This window comes from Pseudochaenichthys georgianus, chromosome 5 (genome assembly GCF_902827115.2).
Source record: "Pseudochaenichthys georgianus chromosome 5, fPseGeo1.2, whole genome shotgun sequence".
In the NCBI taxonomy this organism is placed as follows: Eukaryota; Metazoa; Chordata; class Actinopteri; order Perciformes; family Channichthyidae; genus Pseudochaenichthys; species Pseudochaenichthys georgianus.
In genome coordinates this window covers 24795144-24820642 of record NC_047507.1, presented here as the reverse complement: position 1 = coordinate 24820642, position 25499 = coordinate 24795144, and the positions used below count along the sequence as shown (strand labels likewise).

The window sequence follows — 25499 nt, the reverse complement described above, 5'->3', positions numbered from 1 at the left end:
CTAAGTTATCAGTTAATATAAAGTGCATTACACAATTAAACATTATACAGACAAAGAGGCGTTTCAATATGTTGTTAAACCCTTTTGTATCACACATTCTAATCAACACCTCTCTCAAATAGTGTCAACTAAAAATGGATTGTAACAGTAAAAAAACCTTGTTTCAGTTTTTTACATCTACAAAGGGATTGAAAAAAGGAGCATGCACACAATGCAGTGTAAGCACAGGACAAGTCTGTATTTTTAAGGGTATAAATTGAAGGCCATACGTCAAAAAAGAGCTGAGGCCAGCAAATGAAATGCAGTACAAGATTCCAGCACTTGGTCACTACCAGAAAGTGACCGCCTTCATCGGGTTTTATTCCCTTGACTGACAGGACACTGACATTAGCCTATTTGCACATCATGAATTTAAATGCTTTTCTGTTGCATTATTTGCATTTTGTGGCAGGACATTTCTGTTTATTGACTGTGTTATGTGTTCTTCTGTGTTTCTTTCTGCTGTTAGCAGAGCCAGTGTCTCAAACGAATGCTTAAATACAAGTTCCATTACCTGATACCAGGGTGTAGCCTTTGCTGAGCAGAGCTGTAGCCATAGTCTTGGAGTTCACTATAACCTGGCTGATATACTCCTTGAACATGGGAGACATTGTCTGGAAACAAAATACCAAGATTTTAAGTTTGAGGTCAAAAAACTATTAATGAAAAAAAAATGTAAACTAAATAAACATATTGGTACAAGTCAGTAGCTGCCTTGCACAGCGTTAAGATCCAGATAGCTCACAATTCAGAAAGAGAAGGAGCAGATGCCTAGAGCAGGGTTAGGGAACAAGTTCCTGAGTCAAGTTGCACCTCAGCGGTAAGATGAAGTTTCATTGCAAAATGTGATTAAGCGGTAATAAAGTTCTTATTAGGAAATAGCAGACCGTGGTGATGAATCATTACATCAATACAAATACATTTTTCATTGAAATGGGGTGTCCGTGTGCTGAGCTGACCTGTCTGAGAGCCACAGCCACACCAGCGATGGCGTGGTTATGAGGGCCGCCCTGCAGCGAGGGGAACACAGAGAAGTTCACCCTGTCCTCAAGGTCGTACACGATCTCCTTCCCCTTCTTGTCCACCGAGCGAACGCCCTTACGGTAGAAGATGAGGCCGGCCCTGGACAGAAAAGACTAATTGACTGACAAAGAATTTGAAACCTTTCCTTTTCTCTTAAAATCAAACAAGGTGTCATTAATAGGTTTTTGATTTGGCCCCAACTGTATGACATCAGCCATCTACTGACTACTATTCATCCTGTTGGACCCGTCTGCTGCATTCGACACGGTGAACCATCAGATCCTCCTTCGCACTCTCCAAGAACTTGGAGTTTCAGGCTCTGCACTTTCCCTCCTCACCTCATACCTCAAAGACCGTACCTACAGGGTAACTTGGAGAGGGTCCGAGTTCGACCCTTGTCAATTAACTACAGGGGTCCCTCAGGGCTCTGTCTCTCGCTCGGATCAGTCATTAGCCCGCATGGTTTTTCATACCACTGCTACGCTGACGACACCCAATTAATTCTGTCCTTTCCCCGCTCAGAGACCCAGGTCGTCGCACGCATCTCTGCTTGTCTAGCTGACATCTCTCTGTGGATGTCCGCTCATCATCTCAAGCTCAACCTTGACAAAACTGAACTGCTTTTCCTTCCGGGAAAAGATTGTCCCACTCTTGACCTGACTATCAACATCGGCACCTCTGTTGTTTCCCCGACCCAGACTGCAAGGAATCTGGGTGTGACCCTAGATAACAACCTGTCCTTCACTGCAAACATCGCTGCTACAACCCGTTGCTGCAGATACACGCTTTACAACATCAGGAAGATACGTCCCCAGCTGACCCAGAAAGCGACACAGGTTCTGGTCCAGGCTCTCGTCATCTCACGCCTAGACTACTGCAACTCCCTCCTGGCTGGTCTACCTGCATGTGCCATCCGACTTCTGCAGCTCATCCAGAATGCAGCGGCTCGTCTGGTCTTCAACCTTCCTACATTTTCCCACACCACTCCGCTCCTCCGCTCCCTTCACTGGCTTCCGGTAACTGCTAGAATCCACTTCAAGACACTGGTACTTGCGTACCATGCTGCGAATGGATCTGGCCCTTCCTACATCCAGGACATGGTTAAACCGTACACCCCAACGCGTGCTCTACGCTCTGCATCAGCCAAACGACTCGCTGCACCCTCGCTGCGAGGGGGACCCAAGTTCCCATCAGCAAACACACGTGGGTTTGCTATCCTGGCTCCAAAATGGTAGAATGAGCTCCCCATTGACATCAGGACAGCAGAAAGCCTGCACATCTTCCGGCGCAGACTGAAAACTCATCTCTTTCGACTCCATCTCGAGCGATAGAATTACTAACAAATAACTACTAACAAAGCACTTATATACTAATAAAGGACTGGCTTATCTATAGCCAGTTGAGTAGCACTTGAAATGTTTGGCTCTATGAAACCTGATGTACTTATATGATTCTGTTTTCTTCAAGGTTGTGTCTTCCTGGTCGAATGTACTTATTGTAAGTCGCTTTGGATAAAAGCGTCAGCTAAATGCAATGTAATGTACTATTACTACTGTTAAAAACATGTACTCATTTCCATGTTGCTCAGTGAAGAGGCTCTAATGAGATTTGACTGAAATATCTCTAGCTCTTACCTGGCTCCGCGGAGGGATTTGTGTGTGGTGGTTGTGACCAGGTCAGCGTGGTCAAAGGGAGAGGGGATGGCTTTGGCTGCCACCAGGCCGCTGATGTGGGCCATGTCAGCCAGCATGTAGGCCTTAATGTCGGTACACAGCTGAGGGGGGAACAGACACAGTTAGGATTCAAATGTACACCATGGGACAGGAAGGTTTGTATTACTACGTTATTTTTAAATCTCTAGTTCTACATTTTTTAGGTGCAAGACCCTAAATTATCAAAATATATACAACTTAAAGTGATAAGATTAGTAACAGTCTTGGAATAATGGCCCTAGTTTTAGATAGACAAGAGACAAGTTCAGATCATGTCCAATAGAGTCAATAATAACCGCTTGAAGTCTACCACACTCTTCAGCCTTGTTCTCGTTCTGCCTGCTTCAGGGGCGTTCCTGCCGTCGACTTAATATTAAAGTGACTGATTTAGCTTGCTATGAACATTTCAGTGTTTGGCCATAAAAACCTCTCCTTTTCAGTATTTTAAAATATGGGGGCGATGTTCAAAAAAGGTGAGAGTCATACACCGTTATCCCAATATAGATGTGAACACACTCAAACCTCTGATGAGCTGAAATTCGGCACTTCAGCCTCAGTCACTGTTTAATTTAAAATCCTAGAGCAGAGCAAAATGTGAATGTCCAAATATTTATTAACTTCTCTGTATATTATGCTGTAGTATTCTTGATATATACACTAGTACTAGAAAGTATTACAGTTACTATAAAACGTAACTACACATTTAGACTCGTCTTTTTGTCATAGGTTATTATTTTTTACTTGAATGCGCTTGGCTTCAAATTTAAAATTTGAGATAAAAAAAAGTGAGATGCAAAAACTCTTTGCTCCAATAATAGAAATGTTACCCCCACGGTTAGGTTTTGATAACTCTACATTTGTAAGCACTACCTATCACTTCAAAAGGGCATATGTTTCAAATCTGAGTGTTATTACACTCTTCGGCAGTCTTCAGAGGCCCGAAATATCAGTGTAATTCAATAAATCCTTGCCGTCTCTTGCCAGCATTTATTGAAAAAGGCACACACAATAAATAGCTTGCTTACATGCAAATGACTCGTTGGCGAATGATCAGAGCAGTAAACAATATTTTTAGTGCTCCAATTAATATTCATTATCACGACAATCTTGCTTGCTCCCATATCTAAACTGGATCAGCACATGTTTATTAGATTAAAAGGAAGGCAAGATGGCAGGGTTACTGGAGGGGGTAAAGAACACGAGAGGGTGATGTGTGCGGTAGCTGATGAACGCCGATAGTCAAACAAATTTCAGATTTCAAAAAAGAAGCTTGCTCCAATCTAGGTAACAACACTGAAAATCTGGAGAGGGGCCCTGCCTGCTGCCATAAAACAGTGAAGAGCTCCACAGAGACATGCCAGAGGGAAATATGGCCCCACTTCAGGCCTAGTGGCAAAGTAGTTACGGTGCTTAATAAAAACACAGCTCTGTAATGGAGGGACACTCCATCTGATGGTACTAGCTAAAGTGAGGCTCTGCAACAAAAGGGAAGCAGTCATGGAGGGACTGAAGAGAATCAGAGGGTGGATATTACAATACAGATAAAGGGGCCTCTTGTGCACCGCCAAAGAGAGCAGTGAAGTGTAGTTAAAAGTTGCTGCTGTGTTTGCGTGAGTCAGCGCGAGAATCCACGCTCAGTGCGGATGAGTAGACAACGGAAAGCATCTGTGGTGGTGTGCACAAGTGTGAAAGAGCCGAAGAACTGTTTGTGTCTGGATATGTCGAAGATTGAATGCTCAGTATTTACAGCAGACAGGTTTCTACTGAGGGCAGCTTTTTGTGCAGAATGAGTACATTTACTTTTTACACTGCTGGATTATTTATTTTACTTACCTAAAAGACAAGAGTATTTCTTCTACCTCCGAGTGTGGACAGAAATGATTAAAAATATAGTCTGGATTAATCCTGGCTATTAGTAAGAGGAGCAGGTGTGCCTGACAGTCAGTGCAGTGGAAAGGTTGAGTGAGTTTAAAGGGGACCTATCGTGCAAAATATGTCTTTTATACATAAATATGTGTCCCCGGTGTGTCAGGGAACTCAGGCAGCGTCAGAAAATAAAACCCTCATAAAACGTAAATTACGTCACATCGGATGGCGGACCCTCGGCATTATCAGAAACGTCACTATCAGAATAAATGCCTGACGTGTTTTGGACGTAATATGGTCTTTGTTTACATTAGCAAGCATCGCTTACACTCAGAGCTAACCTGTACTGGAGATAGTATGTGTGAAGAAGCAGGAAATACAAAAAATAACTCACCTTGTGGTAAACCAGCAAGAGAGAAAGCCTTTGAGCTCCATACTGTTTCAGGCGTTTCATCACCGCAGCATTTATTTTAGACAGTATCTGCCGGGTCCCGTATGAGCAGGCATAAGCTCCGCCCCCTCTTTTTTTTTTTTTTAAATAAAGCTTTATACCCTGAATCAGCACTTTTGTAACAGGAAGGGAAATAGAAGGATATGAGGCAGGGCTAGAATGGGTGATCTATTTGGTATTTTGAGCAAAACACTTCATAGACATGTCTTTTATATATCGGAGTCCTATGCTATTGACTAAAAATTGCATGATAGGTGACCTTTAAAATAAGAGGACAAAGCTGGTGTGACCTTCATAATGTAGGAGGAGAAAACAGGTAACAGGAGAGGATGAGGTGGAGCAAGACACACACACACACACAAAAGCTGAGTGAGTTTTGAATAAGGAGAGAGTTCTCCATGCACCTTCTTGATGCGGGCGTAGTCAATGAGGCGGGCATAGGCACTGGTGCCAGCGATGATGAGCTTGGGCCGGAACAGCTTGGCCGTCATCTCCAGCTGGTCGTAGTCTATGAGTCCTGTTGCAATCTGCGGAGAAACAGCGAGGGAGACAGATTGAGGAGGGGAAAAAAGTGGAGGATGAATATGAGCATATTGGAGGGTGAGTACGGTTCAGGAGGAACACGAGGGGATGAAAAAAAAAAATACATTTCAGATATCTTGAGGATCGAGAGTAAACTTAACACGGAGGAGAGATTTTTTTCCATTTGAAGCTTATTTGAAGCAGATGCATTTGAAGTACTTTGGCTACCTTAAAAAAGGGGAAGGAATTTATCGAAATGAGACATTTCATCCTAAACTATCAAGGAAGAAGATTGCAGTAAAGCACCCCTACTTATCCTAATTCAACCTTCACAGGTTTATTCAACTGGTGTGATGAGGCTGAACAGATCAGAGGTTGGTTTGGAGACGTTATCTACTCTCGTCATTGAAATAAGCACTTTGAGATATACGGTAGACATCCATTATTCAGGGGATGCATGTCTGAATCTTGTCGAATCTTGTCAAATGTTGTCAGTCTGGAACTGCCAAATGACCAGTGTGTTGTGTGCCTGTCTGAACCTGCATTTCCAACCCAGAACTCAAAACATGAGAGAGGAGAGACAAACCAGGTGGGGGACAGCCAGCAGAACGGACCATGAAGTGAAAGACAAAAGGGATAGAGAATAAGCGAGACAAAGACACAAAAAAGAGAAAATACGAGGAGGGAAAGCTTTATTGAGACAACCTGATAATCTCCCATCTCCAGAGCACATCTATGGGTGCCCCCTCGTTCCATCAAGCTGCTCATTGTGAAGACAGAGCCAGTGGTGCTGGCCAGCCTGTCGATTTCCCATTATCTCTCTCGCAGAGGGGTGCTGCCGGCCCATACATCAGCAGGTCTGGACACGCAGACTCTCAGGGCAATCCATCAGCCGCTACCAACACCAGCACACAACTATGACCCCGGAATAAAATACTAAACACTAATATATGAAGCCCTGCATCTGAGGGACCCTGGTCCTACTGATTTTATCTTAGTTGAAAACAGCACTTTGAATGTTTTACAAACTGTACTCACGTATAGGGCTGTATGTTTGCATTGTGAGTGATGTGGCCATAGCAAGCACTAGTTGGGCTAAGATGTAGACATCAAATCCCTACCCACACTGCCTTGTGTCATACCCGTGTGGGCAAAAAAGCAAACAGGATTCCCCAAAAAGCGACCACTTGTCCCCTAGTGTATTTAAATCAATATCCTGTCATTAAAACATTTTCAAAAAGACTTTAAGACTAAAATATTTGGCATAATTGTAGATAATGTATTGAAACTTCTTCGCCAACATAATATCAGCAACATTTAAAAAAATATATGGTTTACTGTAAGCAGGAAATATGTTTTATGCTTTGGTAATACTGTTGCACAATGGTCTTATGTAGTCTTTTCAGTTTCCCTGTTACAGTGAATTGCAAGGATTGCACAAAAAGAAAATTGTATTTTTTCCTTGCAAACATGAACTGTAAACACGACTACAAAATTAAGAAAAAAACTGACAAAGTTGCGGAGATGATCAATAGTACAACTGAAAGACGTGAGACAGAGTGCTGCAGCACAATAAGCCATGCTCTGCAGACATGTGAGAACCCTGCACCCCCGACACATGGGCAGTTCTGACCAGCAGAACTGGTTCATGTGGAGGTCAAGTCAGAGGTCAAGCTGAGAAATAGCTGACTCTGAAAACCTTCCCCATGTTAACAACGAGTATTTTAAATATTGGACTTTAGAAAAACCCTCTTATCTGACAATGAAAGAGGATAAGACATATTTAAACACACGTAACAAAAATAAACTACAAATATGATTTAACCCGTTGCGATTTAACTTGTGTACGGTTATTTTCTGGTACAAGAAAGTCCACGACATGTTAGTTGATATCAGTAGCAGGCTTGGATTTTCGTAATTTTAGGGGCAAGGCCATTTGGCCTTTGGTGTCACACATTTTTTCAGCGCGCAAAGGCCACATGCCAGGGCACAAAAGCCATGGAGGGAAACATTTGGATTTGGAGCTTACAAATAAATAACTTCACTTTCTAATGACAAAAAACAAATCACTGTTTTAATATCAATAATCGTATCATCATATAGGCCTATGCCTCCTTAGTATTACCATATATAAAATGAAATACTTTACTTTGAATAATTAGTGTTTGGTATGTTTTACATCTACTACTTCTCCCATTCACAAATCCGAAATCTAAAAATCAAAAATTCTATTAATATGTAACAAATATATTCCATTTCAGAGCAGAAGAAACAGCCTTCAAGGGTCAAACTCTGTACATACATCATTCAGCAGTGCACAGTGAAGCTCCAACATCCAACTGTATGAACAAGCAATACTTTGAAATGCAAAAGTGTGTGTGTGTGTGTGTGTGTCTTTAATCAACTCCTCACAGCTCCTCATATCTGTTCAGAAACTAGACAAAAGTTAAACAAGTACAAACCACAGACTGTCTCTGTCATGACGAATACAGTCACTGCTTTAATTCTGTCTTTAGGACGTTGTTGCGAGTGTGGACGGAGCAGCTACAACGTTAGTTCAGCCTGATCGATCCAATCTCCATTCACAAAACGCGCATTTTAAAAGGTTTTGCATGCCGTCTTGTCTGCACACTTAAAGCACTTAAAGCATGGTTTTTACTAACCGTTATCAGTATTTAGTTACTTCAGCATCATTTTGAAACGTGTATTACAATTAAATCACGGTAACATAGGTTAATTTGGTCGTAGTTGGTTTCCACCACAGTATTTACATGGATATAAGCCCCGCCCCCTCTCCAGTGCATCCTGTTTGAATGACAGGAGTAAACACAGCTGACAGCCGCGGTGAAACTCCAGCGGTTAGAGCGATGAGAATATTCGCATCGCGTTCGTTGTGAACGCAGCATAATGCAGTTCAGAAACCACTGTTCTGACGCTTTTAAAGCAACTTTTAACAGTGTGAGGGGCCCAAAGGCCATGGTGGCCGTAGGACGTACAATTATTTGTGGGGCATAACGGCCAGACCGAGGGGCTACGACGGCCATGGCCGTCATGGCCGCCGTGAAAATCCCACCCTGATCAGTAGTGTGGGTCTCTACTTACGTTTAGCTTGTAAGGCATGGACTCAAAATAGATAGAGGTGGCTGAGATCCTCTTCACATCAGACATGTAGCCATGGGTGAGACTGGAGTGAAACAGAAGAACATGTAAACAAATGTAAAAAATAGGAAGAATAATGAATTACATTCCAAACTATTTGATTTATGAAGTGCAGATGGCACACTAGTGTTGACCAACAAATAAGCTAGGACAGCTTCAAACAGTGTGGGTGTTAGATAGAATAAGTGAAAGAGTGCAGGTGTGTAACAGGGAGAAAGCAGCAGTTATTACTCACTGTCCTCCGTCGGGCAGGTCCAGGCCCATGATGCGGTCGTGGGGCTTGAGCACGGCGGTGTAAACAGCAAAGTTAGCGGGGGAGCCGGAGTACGGCTGGACGTTGACTCCCCACAGAGCTGGGTCCAGGTCAAAGGCCTCCAAGGCTCGTTTCTGACACAGCAGCTCAATCTGGTCCACCACTTCTGCTCCACCATAGTATCTGGGTGCAGAACAGAAAATACAACCTTAGGCCAACAGGTGCACTGCTTCTGCATATAAACTGCAAAAGTTAAGTTTTAGTTCAAAAATAAATCTAAACCTTGAATCATTTATTCTTTCTTAAGCCACAGGCCTACAATAGACATATGAACACATTTTAAGGTCATATGGCAAACTTGTTAGCATACAGTTGCCTATGTAAGCATTGAGCAGTCACAGTGTACCACTATAATTAATTTGAGGCAATTTGAAAAATGTGGCCTCAAATTCCAGTTTAGTCATGCATTTGGTTTTTACGGACGCCTGAGGGAAATATGTGTGTCTTCAGCAGCTACATGCTTCACTAAAAATGTTTGTATGCTTCTGGTGTTAAGCAATAGTCTACAATGGAATGTCACCTGAAACAGCAAGCGCGTAGCCACGTGCTTGCTGTTTAGGGTTAGAGTGGTGAGAGTGAATAAAAACTGTACAATTGAAGGACAAACAGCTGAAACAACGAGCTGAATCTCACTATGAAGGTCAGTGGAGCTGCAGATTTCTGTGATAATTCCCGTTAACCACTTCTACGGAAGACCCCTTTCACATTGTAGCACTTTCACACGCTGTACAAGCCGATTTAAGTCAGCAGCACTGCCACAGCAGATTTGGGACATCTCAGGTGAAATGACAGATGAGGAAGCAACAGATGGCTCCTGCACAATCCACTCATTCAATGACATTATTCTTTAGTTTCATTACATTTAACTGCGAAGAGAAGACGAGTAGGATGTTGGGGAGCGGGTTCAAAATCAAAAAACACATTCAGTGGGAGGGAGATGTATTGTATCAGCTTGTATTACAGGAATACAAATCATGAAATAAGATGCATTTCAAAACAGGCCAGCTCTCTGTTTGACTCTGATACATGTGAATTGATCTGAGGAAAAGGATAGGAAATAGGAAACTGGAAATAAAAATCCTGCAACTATCAGTCTGGGTCTGAATTCCTTCAATGTATCCCCCCAGGAATCTTCTTTGGCAAAGAGGCTGTGGGTTATGTGTTATGTTGTGTGGTTGGCATGTAGTATTTTAGGGCAAGCTAGAGAACAGCGTATAAACCAGTGTATGTTTATGTCTGTAACAAATATCCTAAAGCAGAGAATATCAACATAATAAGCTGGGGCGTGGCTGCATAAACACTCACCTTTTCCCTGGGTAGCCCTCAGAGTATTTGTTGTTCAGACAGGAGCCCTGAGCTTCCAAAGCTGCTCGACTGCAGAAATTCTGTGGCGAGAACACACACAAGCAAACACACACTCGGATCAATGGCGCCAGTGAACAGAAGGGACAAGGACTGCAAATTAAAGTCTGTTAAGTGATAGTGAGAAATCCCCCCTCAAGCTAGAGACAATCATTACAGTATTGAACCTGTGGACTTCCATAGACTAACACTCTGCACTTCACAATGCTTATCGCCTCGCTGCTGCAGGATACAAGAATATAATGTAATACACTTTTCTGCCCATGCTGAGAAACATTGGTATGGCCTTTCTTAAATCCATTTGCAATGCATTTTCAAAGAAAAACACATTTAAGTGAGCATGCTTTGCTGCATAAGGGGTAGGGCTGTACCAAAGAGTTTGAGGCTTTTAAACTTTATTAGTTTGAGTGCAGCATAATTATGATTATTATAATTGATTATGTGTGGTTATGTTTTGCTAAGCCGCGTTCAACACCATTGTTAAAACACACTGTCAAAGGTTCAAAACAACGGCACTAATTAGTTACCCGTTGTGATTTTGGTTAGAAGAGATGGAACACACATAGAAGGAAGAGACGTTTAAGCAACGCGTCTTAGTGGTTATCTCTCTGGAGGATTATTGTTTACTTGGAGCTCCTAATATTGGATATGCTATTAGAGCTAAAACAAGTACCACTATTATTTCGCTAAACTATTTTGTAATGTCATGAAAACAGTTTCCCCACAATACTTCTATGTTTCTGTACCCTTAACACACTGTACACGATAATGAATTACACATGTAAAATGTTGAGTGCATTTCTGTTTAATATACTGTACATCCTGTCTGTTTAACTAACTATGGATGCCTCTCTTGGTATGGCCACTTGACTTACACTCTTTACTGTATATTAACACACTGGCCAGTAATAGAGTCTGACAGTCTAGTCTCCACACTCTCATATACAGTGTGTGTGTGTGTGTGTGTGTGTGTGTGTGTGTGTGTGTGTGTGTGGTTATGCTAATGCTTCACCTAGAAGCCAAGAGGAGATCAAGGGAGATAACTGCTTCAGTAAAAGCTCTCTGCTGCGTCCGTCTATCATGCCCACGACTGTGCATACATTACAAAAAGAACATTTGCTTCTTCGTGTGTGTGTGTGCGTGCGTGTGTGTGTGCATGCTTTAAAACGTATGTCTTTTCATTCAAGGAATGCCTGCCTGAGCAGAGTAAGGTGGGAAGGAGGCAGAATGGAGATATCAACTTCATCTCACACTACAGCGGTACGGCTGTGTGTAGAGAGGCGGCTGATATACTCCACTGAACAACTACTGTGGCGAAAAAGAAACGGGAGAAGGAGAGAGAAAGAACAATACAAGATAAAACCTGCTTTTTGGAAGAGCATTTTTTTTTCAATTTCACATAATTTAGCCTTGGAATGAAAACAAAGAGTAACCCAAATGTTTCTGCATTAACTCAGAGATTCCTGCTTACAGAAAGTGCTGTATCCAGTGCGTGTTTTCACTATCAAACTAGCTATGTTTGAATAACTTGATGTGAACTTGTCAGAGTTCGTGATATCCGTTTTATTATTCCTGTTTGAGTCAGAAGGTCACAGTTTCTCTGCCCTAGTACAGGGTTCTTACACCTTTTCCAAAGTCAAATTCAAGCACTTTTCAAGCATTTCCAAGGTGCATTTTCCAGCTTTTCAAGCATCTTACAGCTGTTGTAAATTACATATTTATATACACATACTCAAATAATTATTTCCCTACCTCACATTAAATCAGATGTTCTTTATGCTATAAACAACCAAATCTGGATGAATGATGTGAAATCTAACCAAGTGTTAAATCAGACTTTAGTTCCACCTGGAGTAAATTCACAAGCTACCCTGCAGTACACAAAGTCATTCAAACTAGCTGCACCTTTACCAGCTTTGAGAACACTTTAATGATCAATCTTTATAAAACATTTCATATATATTATTGTGAAATGGACCAATCTGCACAACGACTACTTTTACTGTCGCTACTTTCACATTTAGATGATAATACTTTTACTTGAGGAACATTTTGAATGCAGGACTTTTACTGTGACAGAGTATTCCTACACTCTGGTACTTCTACTTTTACTAAGTACAAGATCTGAGTACTTATAATTTCACTACAAGATCTGAGTACTTGTACTTATTCCACCTCTGGTAGTGTATTAGTCTGAATTGTAGCCACAAAATCACGCAGAGCTTAGCCGCGTTCACACTGCGGTACTTTTCCCACAAAGGTTCACGCGAACTCTTTAGTTCGCATGAACTAAGTACAGATCACGTTCACACCAGAAAAAGTCCCTGGGGGTGGATTAGGCAAATGAAGCCGCTGACGTCACTTCTTCTTCTTCTTCTTCTGCTTTGGGTTTACTGGCAGGCCGCAAACCACTTCACGGCGTATACTGCCGCCCAAAGTCCCCGACCGGAAGTCCCCGGAGTTGGGGACTGGCTTCAGTAGAAGCTGCTGGGAGTCCCAGCAGCTTCTACTGAAGCCTTCCGAGTAAATCGCCAGAACGCCGACACCTCCTCATCTCCACCGCTCCCATGTTTTATTTTTTCTTGCCATAAGTTAGTCTCTCTACGTTTCTGCGCTGGGCTAATGCTAATAATGCTAATGCGAGGATAATAAAATGGCGGCTTCACAAAACTTTTTAGGAGTTTTACGGGGCGTGGTTTGCAATTCGCCCAGCCAATCAGGAATATAGCTCTTTTCTCAAAAAAGAGCCGCTCGAAAGTCCCTGCTCTCTAGCAGGGACTTTCGAGCGGGTAAAAAGGTTCGCATGAACTACTTTTAGTACCGGCTCTTTTTGGTGTGAACGCGATCATGAACTAAGTTCGCATGAACCTTTGTGGGAAAAGTACCGCAGTGTGAACGCGGCTCTTGTAACGGCCCCTGAGGGTGTGAATGTTGTTGCAGGTCCAATCAGCGTGATCGGGGACACCTGGCCGGAGGTGCTACTTAAGCCCAGCTGCCCGGAGTTACAGGCCCCCGTCATTACTCTCTCTGAATTCTTATTTGCCGTTCATGACTGAGGGGTTTGTTTCTTTGGTAGGGAGCGATGAGAAGGTGCATATACAAATATTACGTGACACCGGTGCATTTGACTAGTTTATTTTAGCGTCTGCTTTGCCATTTTCAGAGGACACGTACATGGGGTTGTTTGTTCCGGTGCTGGGAATGGGGTTGAATGTTCTGCAGGTCCCCCTCCATAAATTTATGCAGTTTTCGGATCTGTTTCAGGGTGAAGTAGCGGTTGGCGTGCGGCTGGCTCTGCCCATAAAAAAGGGGTCACGATGATCCTGGGTAACGACATTGCGGGTAGTCGGGTGTGGGCTGATGGGGCACCACCTGCTATCGTGGCGCCAGTGCCGCTGGTTAGTATTAAGCCAGACAAGAGCGAAACGGAGTACCCTGACGTGTTTACAGCATGCGCCGTGACACGGGCAATGAAACGTGGGCAGGCGGGGAACATGAGCTTAGCCGAAATCAATGAGGCTTCACCGCAGCATGATGTGACGTGTCTCGAGATTCCCTGGTCGGTTTCTCACGGTGAGCTGGTGGAGGCACAGTGTGCTAATGCGTCTCTAAAAAAGGTCTGAGGGAGAGTGTTCTGCCTGATGGGGAGGTGAGAAATCATGCTCAGGGGTATTTTTTCCAGAATAATGTACTAATGAGAAAGTGGGTTCCTCAGTTGAAGCACTTCGTTGGTGAGCCGGTTTACCAGGTTGTGGTGCCTTCCGGGTTCCGTGCCTTGGTGTTGCGGATGTCCCACGATGAAGCGGGCCATTTGGGTGTCAAGAAGACGTATGATCGGATCCTGAGGTATTTCTTTTGGCCCTTATTAAAAAAGGGATGTGTCCACTTACATTAAGTCATGTCATACTTGTCAGCTAACCAGTAAGCCTAATCAGATCCTGAAAACTGCGCCATTGTACCCGATACCAGTTACAGGTCAGCCTTTTGAGCATCTCATTATTGATTGTGTGGGCCCGTTACCTCCTTCTAAGTCAGGTGCTAGTTACCTACTGACAGTGATGTGCCAGAGCACAAGATATCCGGCGGCATATCCTCTACGCACGATTACAGCCAGGTCTGTTGTACGTGCTTTGTCGCAGTTTTTTTTCCATCTTTGGTGTTCCTAAAGTAATTCAGCCTGACCAGGGGTCGAATTTTACGTCCCATTTGTTTGCACAAGTGTTAAAGCAACTACGCATTAAGCACAACCAGGCAACTGCTTATCACGCGCAGAGCCAGGGGGCATTGGAACGGTTCCATCAAACGTTGAAGTCGATGTTGCGTGCGTATTGTGTCCAAATGAATGGAGACTGGGAGGAAGGTTTGGCCTGGCTGTTGCTGGCGGCAAGGGAAGTTGTCCAGGAGAGTACGGGGTTTAGCCCCAATGACCTAGTGTTTGGTCATACTGTGAGGGGCCCTTTGGCATTGTTGCGGGATGGTTGGACCGAAGACAAACCACCTCAAAAGCTGGCTGAGTAGCAATTTGACCTCCGTGCAGGAAAGGATGAAAAAAGGATATGACCGTTGTGATGGAAACTTCTGTGCAGCAATGCAGAGCCAAGGCTCAGGAAAGGATGGAAGCAGGAGCAGCTTTAGTCAAACACTGATATTTATTGAGTATAATACGGCCGGAGAGGTCACAAAGTATATCACACTTTCATGTGGGCCACCTAGCAAACTCTGAAGACAAAGAGTCAAAACATGGATCTGTATATCTAAAAGGTCGGGACCTAAAAGGCCCGCCTTACCTTAACCATTACCAGACATTGGAACAAAGACCCGATTGTATTACCAACCTCTTGACCTGTGTCCTCCTTAAGTTACAGGCAAGAGCATATGCGACTCAACGAAAAGCATATCTTTGTAAATTAACAGTTTCTCAGAAAAGCTGAGAACCTCTAGATACAGAGAGATCGGATTGAAATATTCTCTGACAACCGTCAAGTTGAGAAGCGTGTTTTTCTTCCGGGAGATCAGGTGCTCGCTTTATTGCCAATTGTGTCCTCCCCATTTCAGGCAAAGTTTTCTGGTCCATATTCGGTGGTGAAGAATGTTTCAGAACTGAATTATGTGATAGCTACCCCTGATCGTAAGTCTGCTACTCAGCTCTGTCATGTACATTTGTTGAAGCCATACTTCACTCGAACAGCTCAGTCAGCCAACCAGGAAGGGTTGTTGCCCGGTGCCCACGCAACGTGTTTGTCGGTCTCTGCTTCCCACCAGGCTGTGGCAGAGCAGGACGAACAGACTTTGTCGGGCCCCGATGATGCTGTCCTTTATGGCCGACTTAAGAATTCAGAGTCTCTGCAAAATGTGGCTGTTTGTTTAAGCATTTGGACGTCGCCAAGCGCAAGCAACTAACTGATTTGGTTAGCCGTGTTTGTTCAGTGATACGCCGACTCGCACGCATTTGGTAGAGCATGATATAGAGGTGGGAGGTGCTGAACCCATTAAGCAGAGGTTTTATCGTGTGCACCCAGAGAAACGCAAGTATCTTGATGCAGAGGTAAAATACATGCTTGACAATGGGATTGCTGAGCCATCCTGTTCTAGCTGGGCCTCACCCTGTCTGCTGGTGCCGAAAGCAGACAACACTCCAAGATTTTGTTCAGACTTTCGTAAGGTCACAAAATCTGATTCTTTCCCGCTTCCCTGCATGGAGGATTGTATTGACCAGGTGGGATCGGCTAAGTTTGTCAGTAAATTTGACCTCTTGAAAGGCTACTGGCAGGTTCCTTTGTCTAAGAGAGCACGGGAGATTGCCGCGTTTATTACACCCACAGGGTTGTACTCTTATTGTGTGATGCCCTTTGGTTTACGAAATGCGCCAGCAAGCTGTTGATGACTAGGCTCCACCCACAACTAAGAAGGAGCTGATGCGGTTTTTGGGGATGGTGGGGTTTTATCGTTGTTATTGCAGAAATGTCTCTGCTGTGGTTGCGCCACTCACCGATCTGCTAAAGGGTAAAGCTAAATATGTTTGGTCCTCTGAGTGTCAAAAAAGTTTTGAGAGCGTTAAGTCACTGGTATCTAACGCTCCTGTGTTGGCAGCTCCACAGTGGGAGAAACCAGTAAAACTTGAAGTGGATGCAAGTTATGTCGGTGCTGTTGCAGCCTGATGATTTGGGTGTGGATAAGCCAGTTAGTTTCTTTTCAAAAAAGTTTATCAAACATCAGCTGAACTATTCAGTGATTGAAAAGGAAACGCTAGCCTTGATTTTAGCATTACAGCACTTCAGTGTGTATGTTGGCTCGGTACCGGTTGTGGTCTTTACGGATCACAACCCGTTAACATTTCTCAGTTCTCTACAGTGCCCTAACCAAAGGCTGATGCGCTGGGCTCTGATGCTCCAGTCCTATGATTTGGACATTCGCCATATCAAGGGGAGGGACAATGTGGTGGCGGATGCATTGTCTCGGGCCCCCGGTGAGTAATGCCATGTTAGTGTGGGTTAAATAGTCGCAGCATTCCAGTGTCCTGTTGTTTTATCTCATTGTGGTGGGCACTATGTTTTTGATAATGTGGTTGATTTGGGTGCCAGGGTTCTGTTGGGGCCCCTGACTTTATGGGGGGGGCTGTGACAGCCCCAGAGCCTGGGGCCTGTGAGGGTGTGAATGTTGTTGCAGGTCCAATCAGCGTGATCGGGTACACCTGGCCGGAGGTGCTACTTAAGCCCAGCTGCCCGGAGTTACAGGCCCCCGTCATTACTCTCTCCAAGCCTGCTGCGGAGGGACTCACCGTGACCCTTTCCCCTCGTCCACCCTCTGCTGTTTTTGGTGTTGCCGAATAAAGTGCGGAGATTATTGGAAACTTTGAGCGTCTCTCCTGGTTTTTCTGTTGTGGCCAACGGGCCGGTCATAACAACTGGGGGCTCGTCTATCGTGAGTAGGAACCGGGAGTTAGTTGGGTTGCATAAAAGCTACAAGCTGCATAAAAATAGACTCACAATGGTAAGTGGAAAATAATATTTACAAATGTGTACAATGATTTGTAGGTAATTTTGACTACTCAAGACACCATCTTCAAAGGAAGACTGTGTTCATTCTACAATTACATGGGATTAAAGCAAAATGTAGTTTTACTTGTATAATACTTCAATTTTATATAAAAGACAGTTTGTTTTCATTTGTTTTAAAATAAACAAAGTATTGGCTTTCAGAATATTAAACTTGTTTCGGCAAATTCAGATGATAAATACAACTTTGAAGCTTGTAACGGCATAATTACAAGCAGAGAACGGACTAATGCAACATCACAGCAAGCATAACAACAGCCGGTGTTTCTTGTGAGTGTTTCCCCGGTACACAAACACACACTCGCGAGCTTCCCCCAGACCAGTAATACAAACGAAAATGTGTCTTCGGGTCAATGTGACTGATTTTGATAGAGCAAGTTACATTTGGTTTAGGCACGAAACATACTACCAGTAGAAATACATTGCTTTCAAAATCGCTCTGTGTCGAATCAATAGATTATATTTCGTGACTATAACACGAAATGCCGTGAGTGCTTCATCCTCTGAACACCACACGATGGCGACTGTAACGCACCTAACATAGGTATGCTCCTCTGAAATGATTGTCCCCTGCAATTATTATTATCCCTCAATCGAGTTCCCTATTCAGCTCGCTAACGTTAGCTTAAACATACAACGTAACATGCAACGTTAGCCTAATCTAAAATGCTCTACTACGGCGTACCTTTCATGTGGCTCGTCAGCGCAGACTCTCGCATCGTTATTTTTGCAAACTTTGCAGGAGGCTACTCGTGGACTTGACCCTCGTCTTAGCCATGGCTTGCATTTGTCTTCTGCTAGCCAACGCTCGTTGAAACTGCAACCTCCTGGCATACTGTCATCAGAATGCCCAGGTCATACGTAACACAAACACTTGCAGGACGCGCGCATATCGCGGGAAGGCCGCAGCAGAGCTGTTTTATGTAGAAGCGAAGCAATTCTTTTCTTTTAATCTAAAAAGCGAACTATTCAGTCAGACAGCAATTTATTGTAAATGTAAAGCATTTACATTTTCAAGCACTTTATCTCAATTTCAAGCACCATTCCCAAAATTCAAGCACTTTCCCAACCTTGAAAACACCACGTCAAATTTCAAGCATTTTCAAGGATTTCAAGCACCCGTACGAACCCTGCTTAGTAGCTACTGAAAATATTTTAAAAATACCAAATGTACTGCTATAGAATATTAAAACATACAGCAGCAAGATGATTTAGGAATCAACATGAATAAAGAATGAATGTACACATGCTGCAGTGTATGAATTTCAAATGCAATATTTATTGTACTTATGTACTGCATTTATCTACAGCATGAAACCTGATGGACCTGATAAGAGCTTTTCTGTCAATGCTGCCTGCCAGCAATAATATGGAAAAACACATTTGACCAGGATATGCAAGAAGCTAGAAAGTCTTCATTCATTCATTTTGCCAAATATTAAAACATAGGTGATGACTGTTCTCACCACCTGCACTGCCAACACACAAGATCGCTGCTTCTAGCTATTACGCATTTACTGTTTATTTCAAATAAACTAAATCGGTACAACATTTGTAAAGGATGTTTTTTTTTGCTGACGAAAATATGAACCAGACTTGGCGGTGTTTTATGTCATCTCCCTTCTCTTAATGCCCCTTGAACTCCTCTCTGTGTGAACTGTTCAGTTACTGAAACCTTCAAATCACACTCCGTTAAACATCATGTGTGAAAGTGACTGACCTCAGATGCAATGAGCTCCAGGCCGCGGCACTGCCGGTCCTTCTCCTTCAGCAGCAGGTCCCACATCTCGGGGTCGTCCTGAGCCAGGCTCTCCTGGCCCGTCCACGGACGCTCTTCATCCACTGAGTATGTGGCAGCGTGGGACTGCTGGCCACGCACACAGAGACGGACGGGGGCTCGCTGGCACAGAGGCTGTGAGCAGAGGAGAAGTCGTTAGGGTTAGGGGGAAGGATGGGAGATTGAGAAAAACTGACAGTATGCTAGTTATATACAGTTTTTACAGTTATCATGAACACATGTTGTAATTATGGATGATTGCACTAAAAAGGGACTAACAAGTTGCAATGGTTTGTTATTTAACTTCAATAATTTAACTGCAATGCAAATTATCATAGCTTTGAAATACGTTTGGTAAACACATGTAGGACAATATTTAGTCTTTGTGTAGCAGCTGGTTTTTTATTTCATCAGGAACATTTAACAAGATTTAAATGTGGGTGTTGAGAACGGAGGACAACCAATTAAACAATATGTAGTTGAGCTGTATATTCTCTATGAGGATTGAACTAGTGGGAGCTTCAGCCACAAAAAAGGGATCAGCATGAAATCAAGAGACATGTTTCATCCAGCTTTATTTCTCTACAGAATGTCTTTGATTATTTTAAATATTTAAGGCAACAGCTTGATTTGTCCTACATAAATGACAAGACATTTCAAGTCCCCTTCTCTGTTCCTCTCTAATATGTAGCTTGGTATAATTAGAAACTGGCGTGTTTCCATGATATCAATAATCAGCACGGTTGTTCAATTATGCCTCTATCAGCACTTCTACAAACTGAGGGACCGACTTTTACAGCCTCAGTGTAGCGAAGGAGGAATATAGAGAACAGATTCAGCACTTCCTGCTTATCTAATCTGGACTGGGGCTACGAGTTCTCCTGCTGCTGCTGCTGCTGCTGCTGCAGCAATGCCCCATCATGTGAGTGTGCAGACTCCATTCAATTTTCAATGTCTTTCTCTTTTATTTAAAAAAAAAAAAATTAGACAGGATTCGATAATCCTGTTTGTTCGACGCACTATGCCTGGATAATAAAACACTACATTTCTGGCTATGTATTCCATTGAGTAGTTTCTTTTCACTGCCATTTACACATAAAACCTTTCTAGGCCACAAATCATTGTCAGGTAATAAAACGTTATGTGTGCGCCTCTATGCTTAAGATCTCTGCATGAACCCAGCGAGGGCACTGTGAAAAGAAGAACAAAAAATTCCTGACAGGTTGATTGCATTTAGAACAAATTGGCCCTCTCCCATCATTTAATCAACAATATGATGATGACTCCGTTTGGAGATCAATCCCACCACGGCCAACCTACTGTATAGTTATCATCTGTACAGGTGTGCAGGGTGAGAAGGAAAACCTTTCTTTAATAGCACCATTAAAAAGTAATTAACTCAATGCTCAGTACTGGTTGAGGATACCTATTTGTAAAAACAAAACAAAGAACGCAATTTACGCTTTATTCCATGTGGTGTAGGAAATGTTTGGGTAATTCATCTTTTGTAGTGGCTTTATTGCACTGTGAACCAACTGCAGTAACTGTAGATGTTTAAGAAAAACAATTAAGAGTGTTAATGTTGGGAAGAAATAATAAAAGCTGACCAGCTCTCATAATTCGACACCCTTTGTTAAAAAAAAGAAAAGGCTAATAAGAGCACGTTATCCCGAGGAGCAGCTTGCAGATAGTTCATCTAGTGCATCGCTGTGAGGCCCATCCTCTCCACTGCTCCTCTTCATCTGCTCCCTGGGGTGGTGGAGCGGGCAGAAGAGAGACAACTGGCACATTAATGGCCGATCCCTAACAGTTGCTACTCTGGCCTTCTGTCACCAGTGGCAGTGTGGATGGTTGAAAAGAGGAGAAGGCCCCTCTTGTGCTTTGGAAGAGACAAGGGCCTGGGGAGACAGGTTGGGCAGCCTCTGAGGATGAGTTTCTCGCTGAGAAATCACACGGGTCATCTTGACGGGAACCGTCCTTCGCTGTCTGCACTTCAGCTGGGACTCACCGCGGCTGAGGAAAGGGAAAGCAGTGGCAGGAAAACCCAACACAAGCCAACACTGCCATGGTTATAACACTTTTGAAGACTGCAAAACAGACAAGGTTCCTCCTCCTCCTCCTCGCCTCCACCTTCATCCCTGGATTTATTTTCCCACCTTCATCCTGTCACTCTAAGCTGCTTAGCACGCTCAGCTGAGAGGCATTCATGTGGCGTTTTTATTACTATGTCTCTTCTGCAACATAATTTCAATGGCGTCCAAATAAGACAGCACTGAGCTTAAACAAACACAAAGGTCAGTCTCTGTGGTCGGCCTCTTCACTTTCCTGCCTCATTTCTCAGCCCTGATCATTACGAGGGATTAATTAATGAGCACAAGGTAAACTGATCTAAGAAAAGTGAGAGCCAAGATACAAGCACCAAATATGTCAGAGTGGGACTATTTTTAGGGCGACAGATGATGCTGTCGTTTGAAGGTGAACTTGATGAAAACTGTGCTGTGAAAAGGGGGCGGGATAGGCCACATCAAACTCTGAGCTGAGCACGAGATTATGGCAGAGTCACAGATGCACGGCATCTGCATGACAACGCTAAGGGGACAGTGTGCGAAAAAGTACACGTCCCACCGTCCGGGACGTGTTATTTACAATATCGGACAAGTACATCTTTCAATTAACTTGTCCGGCGGACAAGTGACGTTTTTCGACCTGATTTATTGACAAATTATTGATACATTCAGTTTACAAAAGGCAGAACTCATTCGCAAATTGTCCGTGTCCACCATTGTTCGTTTAGAAATGTTAGTTTCGGTTCTGCTTGTCGATTCTTAAGGAAATGCATCTCGCCGCTTTCTGTACAGTTAGACGGGGGCGGGGCGGGAAGTGTAGCACAGTGGCAGGGAAGCAAAACTCGGTTCCGAGTAGGAACAAATAACAATTGTCCGGTACCGGGATTAATAAGAGTTGTGAGGACAGGAGGCGAGGCAGACGAGCCCCGCTGTCTGTCTGTCTGTCTGTCTCTCCACACAGCGGATCCGCTGCCCGTTTAACAGCCTCATCTTTGTCAAACTTTCTTATGTTCTTTCTCTAACACGTAATGAAGGTTATTAAGCGTGTTAGCTCCTGTGTTGTTAATATTGACCACCATTTCCTTTATGAAGTGAAGCAGCCTCCCTGTCTGTCCTCACGCTGTCCTCACATCCCCGGACCCCCAGACTCGGAGGAGCACAGGGATGTCAGTATTGTTTATGAAGCAGGGTAAAGAAAGTAGCAACATTATTGAAATGAAAATACTATTTATTAACAGTGAGCAGCATGTGTATTGCAGGACATGTGTAAGCGTGCAAGCGTCTTTGAGTTGTAGAAAAGTGCTAGTCCTATAGGCTATACATCTAATGTGTCATTATTATTATTATTATTATTAGGTTATGTCCTATGTGTTGGACATGTGTGGTTGGACTCTGTCTTACAGGCAGGTTGCAGTGTAACATCAGAGGAGACTGGGCCAATTGTACATTCTCAAACTGCACCACTTAGAACTAACTAAACAATGCAGAGATTATTTTTATATAATTGTATTCAATAACCGTAAGAAATGCAACAGTATGAAGTGATTTGTAAATAGGAATACAGATTTGACTTAATGTTTTCATAAATATATTTTTCTCCCAGTTTGTCATGGGACTTATTTACCCTCTCAAAGAACCTGAATCGAGAACCAAAAATAACCGGAATCGAAAAGCAGAACCGGAATCGAAAAGCAGAACCGGAATCGTTAAAATCCAAACGATACCCAACCCTATGTGTGATGCAGTAAAATCTTACCGCTCACTTACGTTAGCGGTGTCGTAAAAACCGTGGGAAAATGTAAAATACGATGACGAAGAAGAAGATTCCAGTGGCCCCAATTTTTGTCCATTCTGGACAAGTGAAAAACGTATTCGGACAAGTAAATTGCCAAACTCACTGGTCCATGGACAAGTACTCTCTAAAAACTTTTTCTCACACTGGGGGATTGTTGGCAGTTTACCTTTCCTGTCAAACATCTGGGCCCAAAGACCAACAACAGAGAATAAGAAAAGGGAAGAAAGAAAATCATTTCATTAATACTAGTTTGGTATTATTTTTTCCGATTAACTGTAGCAGCTCCTGAGGCGAGTCAATTTTACAGATGACTGCTGTCCATCAGTGGCTATACCAAACAACAATCACCCAGGTAACAGGAGCAAAACAGAAGGGACCAGAGAGAAGAAACAGCAGCGAGAAAAAAAAGAAAGATATGTAAGGTTCAAAAGAAGAAGTGTCAACAGGGCAGCAACATCCATCGGTCTGACACGTAGTTGCTTCTTTCCCCTCACTGACTACTAGCTGGGCTGTCCGTTACAAATTGCCCTGTGATTCAGTCTAGATAACACTAGACTGAGAAACCTGGATGGGGTGAAGAGGCGTGAAGGGACAGAGTCTCAGTCCAGGGCAGATTCACTCTATTCGGGTCAAAGGATTGTCAGGGTGACAATCAGAGACTTAAGCGATGCCGGCAACAAAGCCAATCTTTAGGGAGGAGTGGGAGGAACGTTAGCTTTATGCTGTAATCTCTCCACAACACTTCCTGTGATGATGGTGGAAGGGATGAACACTGGGCTTTCATGGTGACTCATGGAGTGTAGATGCATGCTGTGGACTGAACTGTTCACAGATGCTCGTTGGAGAACACCTCTGCTCACAACCCTCTCATTAGCCCCGTCGAGTGCACTTTAAATCAAACATAATACTTACCTGGGGTTTCCTTCATTAGAACATCTTGTCTGGACCAAAAAAAAGCAAGTTTGAGAAATTTGGCAAAGTCAGTTATAAAGTTACTTCATATTACTAGTAAAGGGAGGACAGTTTATGTCTGTTTTTTTATTTCCTGGAAATCTAAATACATAGTAAAAAGGGCTATCTGGCAAGATTATCAAACTTGACTAAACTAAGGCTTCAACTAACAATAACTATCATTATCAATAAATCAGATATTTTTCTTGATTAAAATTCATTGTTTTGTCTATCAAATGTCTGAAACTAGCGAAACATTTCTGTAATAAATGTCATTTATTTATTTCATTTAATTGTTTATTTGGCAGGGACAATGCACGGTAATGAACACTTAAAATATTCAAATGTGTCAAGCGTAACAGTGCCAGATTTAGCTTTGAGCTAATTTCCATCCCTCACATAAAACATTTACAAAATTACATTTTGCAAACATAGCAAAAACAAAATACATGATAAGCAAAAAGTGCAAAAGAGCAAGAGCAGCATACACAAGTATTTACCACATGGTAATACAATATAGCAGCAACGACATATAAAGTGCAAGAAAAGATACAAGAGCTACCTAAAGTGCAAGAGGAGATACCCCTGTTTTAAAGTGCATTTAGCGCTGATTGCACGTCTGTTTGTTTCTCAACCATTCTTTGAGTTGACCTTTAAAACTATTGAGAGTGGGACAATCCCGTATCTCAGTTGGGAGGCTATTCCAGAGTGAGCTGCCTTTAATGGAGGACATTTTGTCCAAAAGTGGTCCGTCTACGGTGGACTTCAGTCTCCTCTGGTTTCTGAACTAGTGCAGCGTCCAGTGTCTTTTTTGTGGATGAATTCCCCTAAGGGAGGGGGGGGCCAGTCCATGTAAACATTTATACGAAAACAAATAATTCTCAAGGCCTTATGTGAAACTTGGAGTAGCTTGATATTAATACAAAATATATATATATATATAAGAGCAAAACACGTGTCCCATCCTCTCTTTCTTTAAAGAGTAGACCAGGTTGTGATTAGGGGTGCAACAACTAATCGACTTAATCGATTAAAATCGATTACCAAATTAGTTGCCAACTAATTCAGTCGTCGATTCGTTGGTGACGTCATCACGTGTGTTTTACGTGCCGTTAAGCTCTAACTTTATTGGTCTTTTTATCGGTACTGGAGACATTTAAAAAATATATGTCATGTATTATTGCTACAAAGACATTATATCGCAGTCTCAGTGTCGCCAACTCGTTTCTAATATGCAAAAAGGCAAACAAATGCGTCTATGATGTATTTTCGATCTTTCTCTCCCCCGCCTGCTTGCGAGGGGGCGGGGCAGTTTACACACGGGCAGCTGCAACATGCAGCAACACACACACACACGTGGGAGATGGCGGAGAGAACGCGCTCCGAGGTGGTTAAACTTTACCCGTCT

The 25499-nt window shown here is 43.1% G+C and overlaps 1 protein-coding gene across 1 annotated transcript in view; it reads right to left on the bottom strand.

Moving 5' to 3' along the window:
* shmt2 (serine hydroxymethyltransferase 2 (mitochondrial)) overlaps nt 1-25499 on the bottom strand; it is a 29844-nt gene that overhangs the window by 4092 nt on the left and 253 nt on the right. Inside the window, exons 2-9 of the mRNA XM_034082869.2 lie at nt 19223-19414; nt 10391-10470; nt 9008-9208; nt 8716-8797; nt 5496-5618; nt 2697-2836; nt 999-1161; nt 554-653 (exon numbers count right to left, since the gene is read on the bottom strand). Of these exons, the coding sequence (XP_033938760.1) occupies nt 554-653; nt 999-1161; nt 2697-2836; nt 5496-5618; nt 8716-8797; nt 9008-9208; nt 10391-10470; nt 19223-19414 (1081 nt within the window). The remainder of the gene's footprint in view (nt 1-553; nt 654-998; nt 1162-2696; nt 2837-5495; nt 5619-8715; nt 8798-9007; nt 9209-10390; nt 10471-19222; nt 19415-25499) is intronic.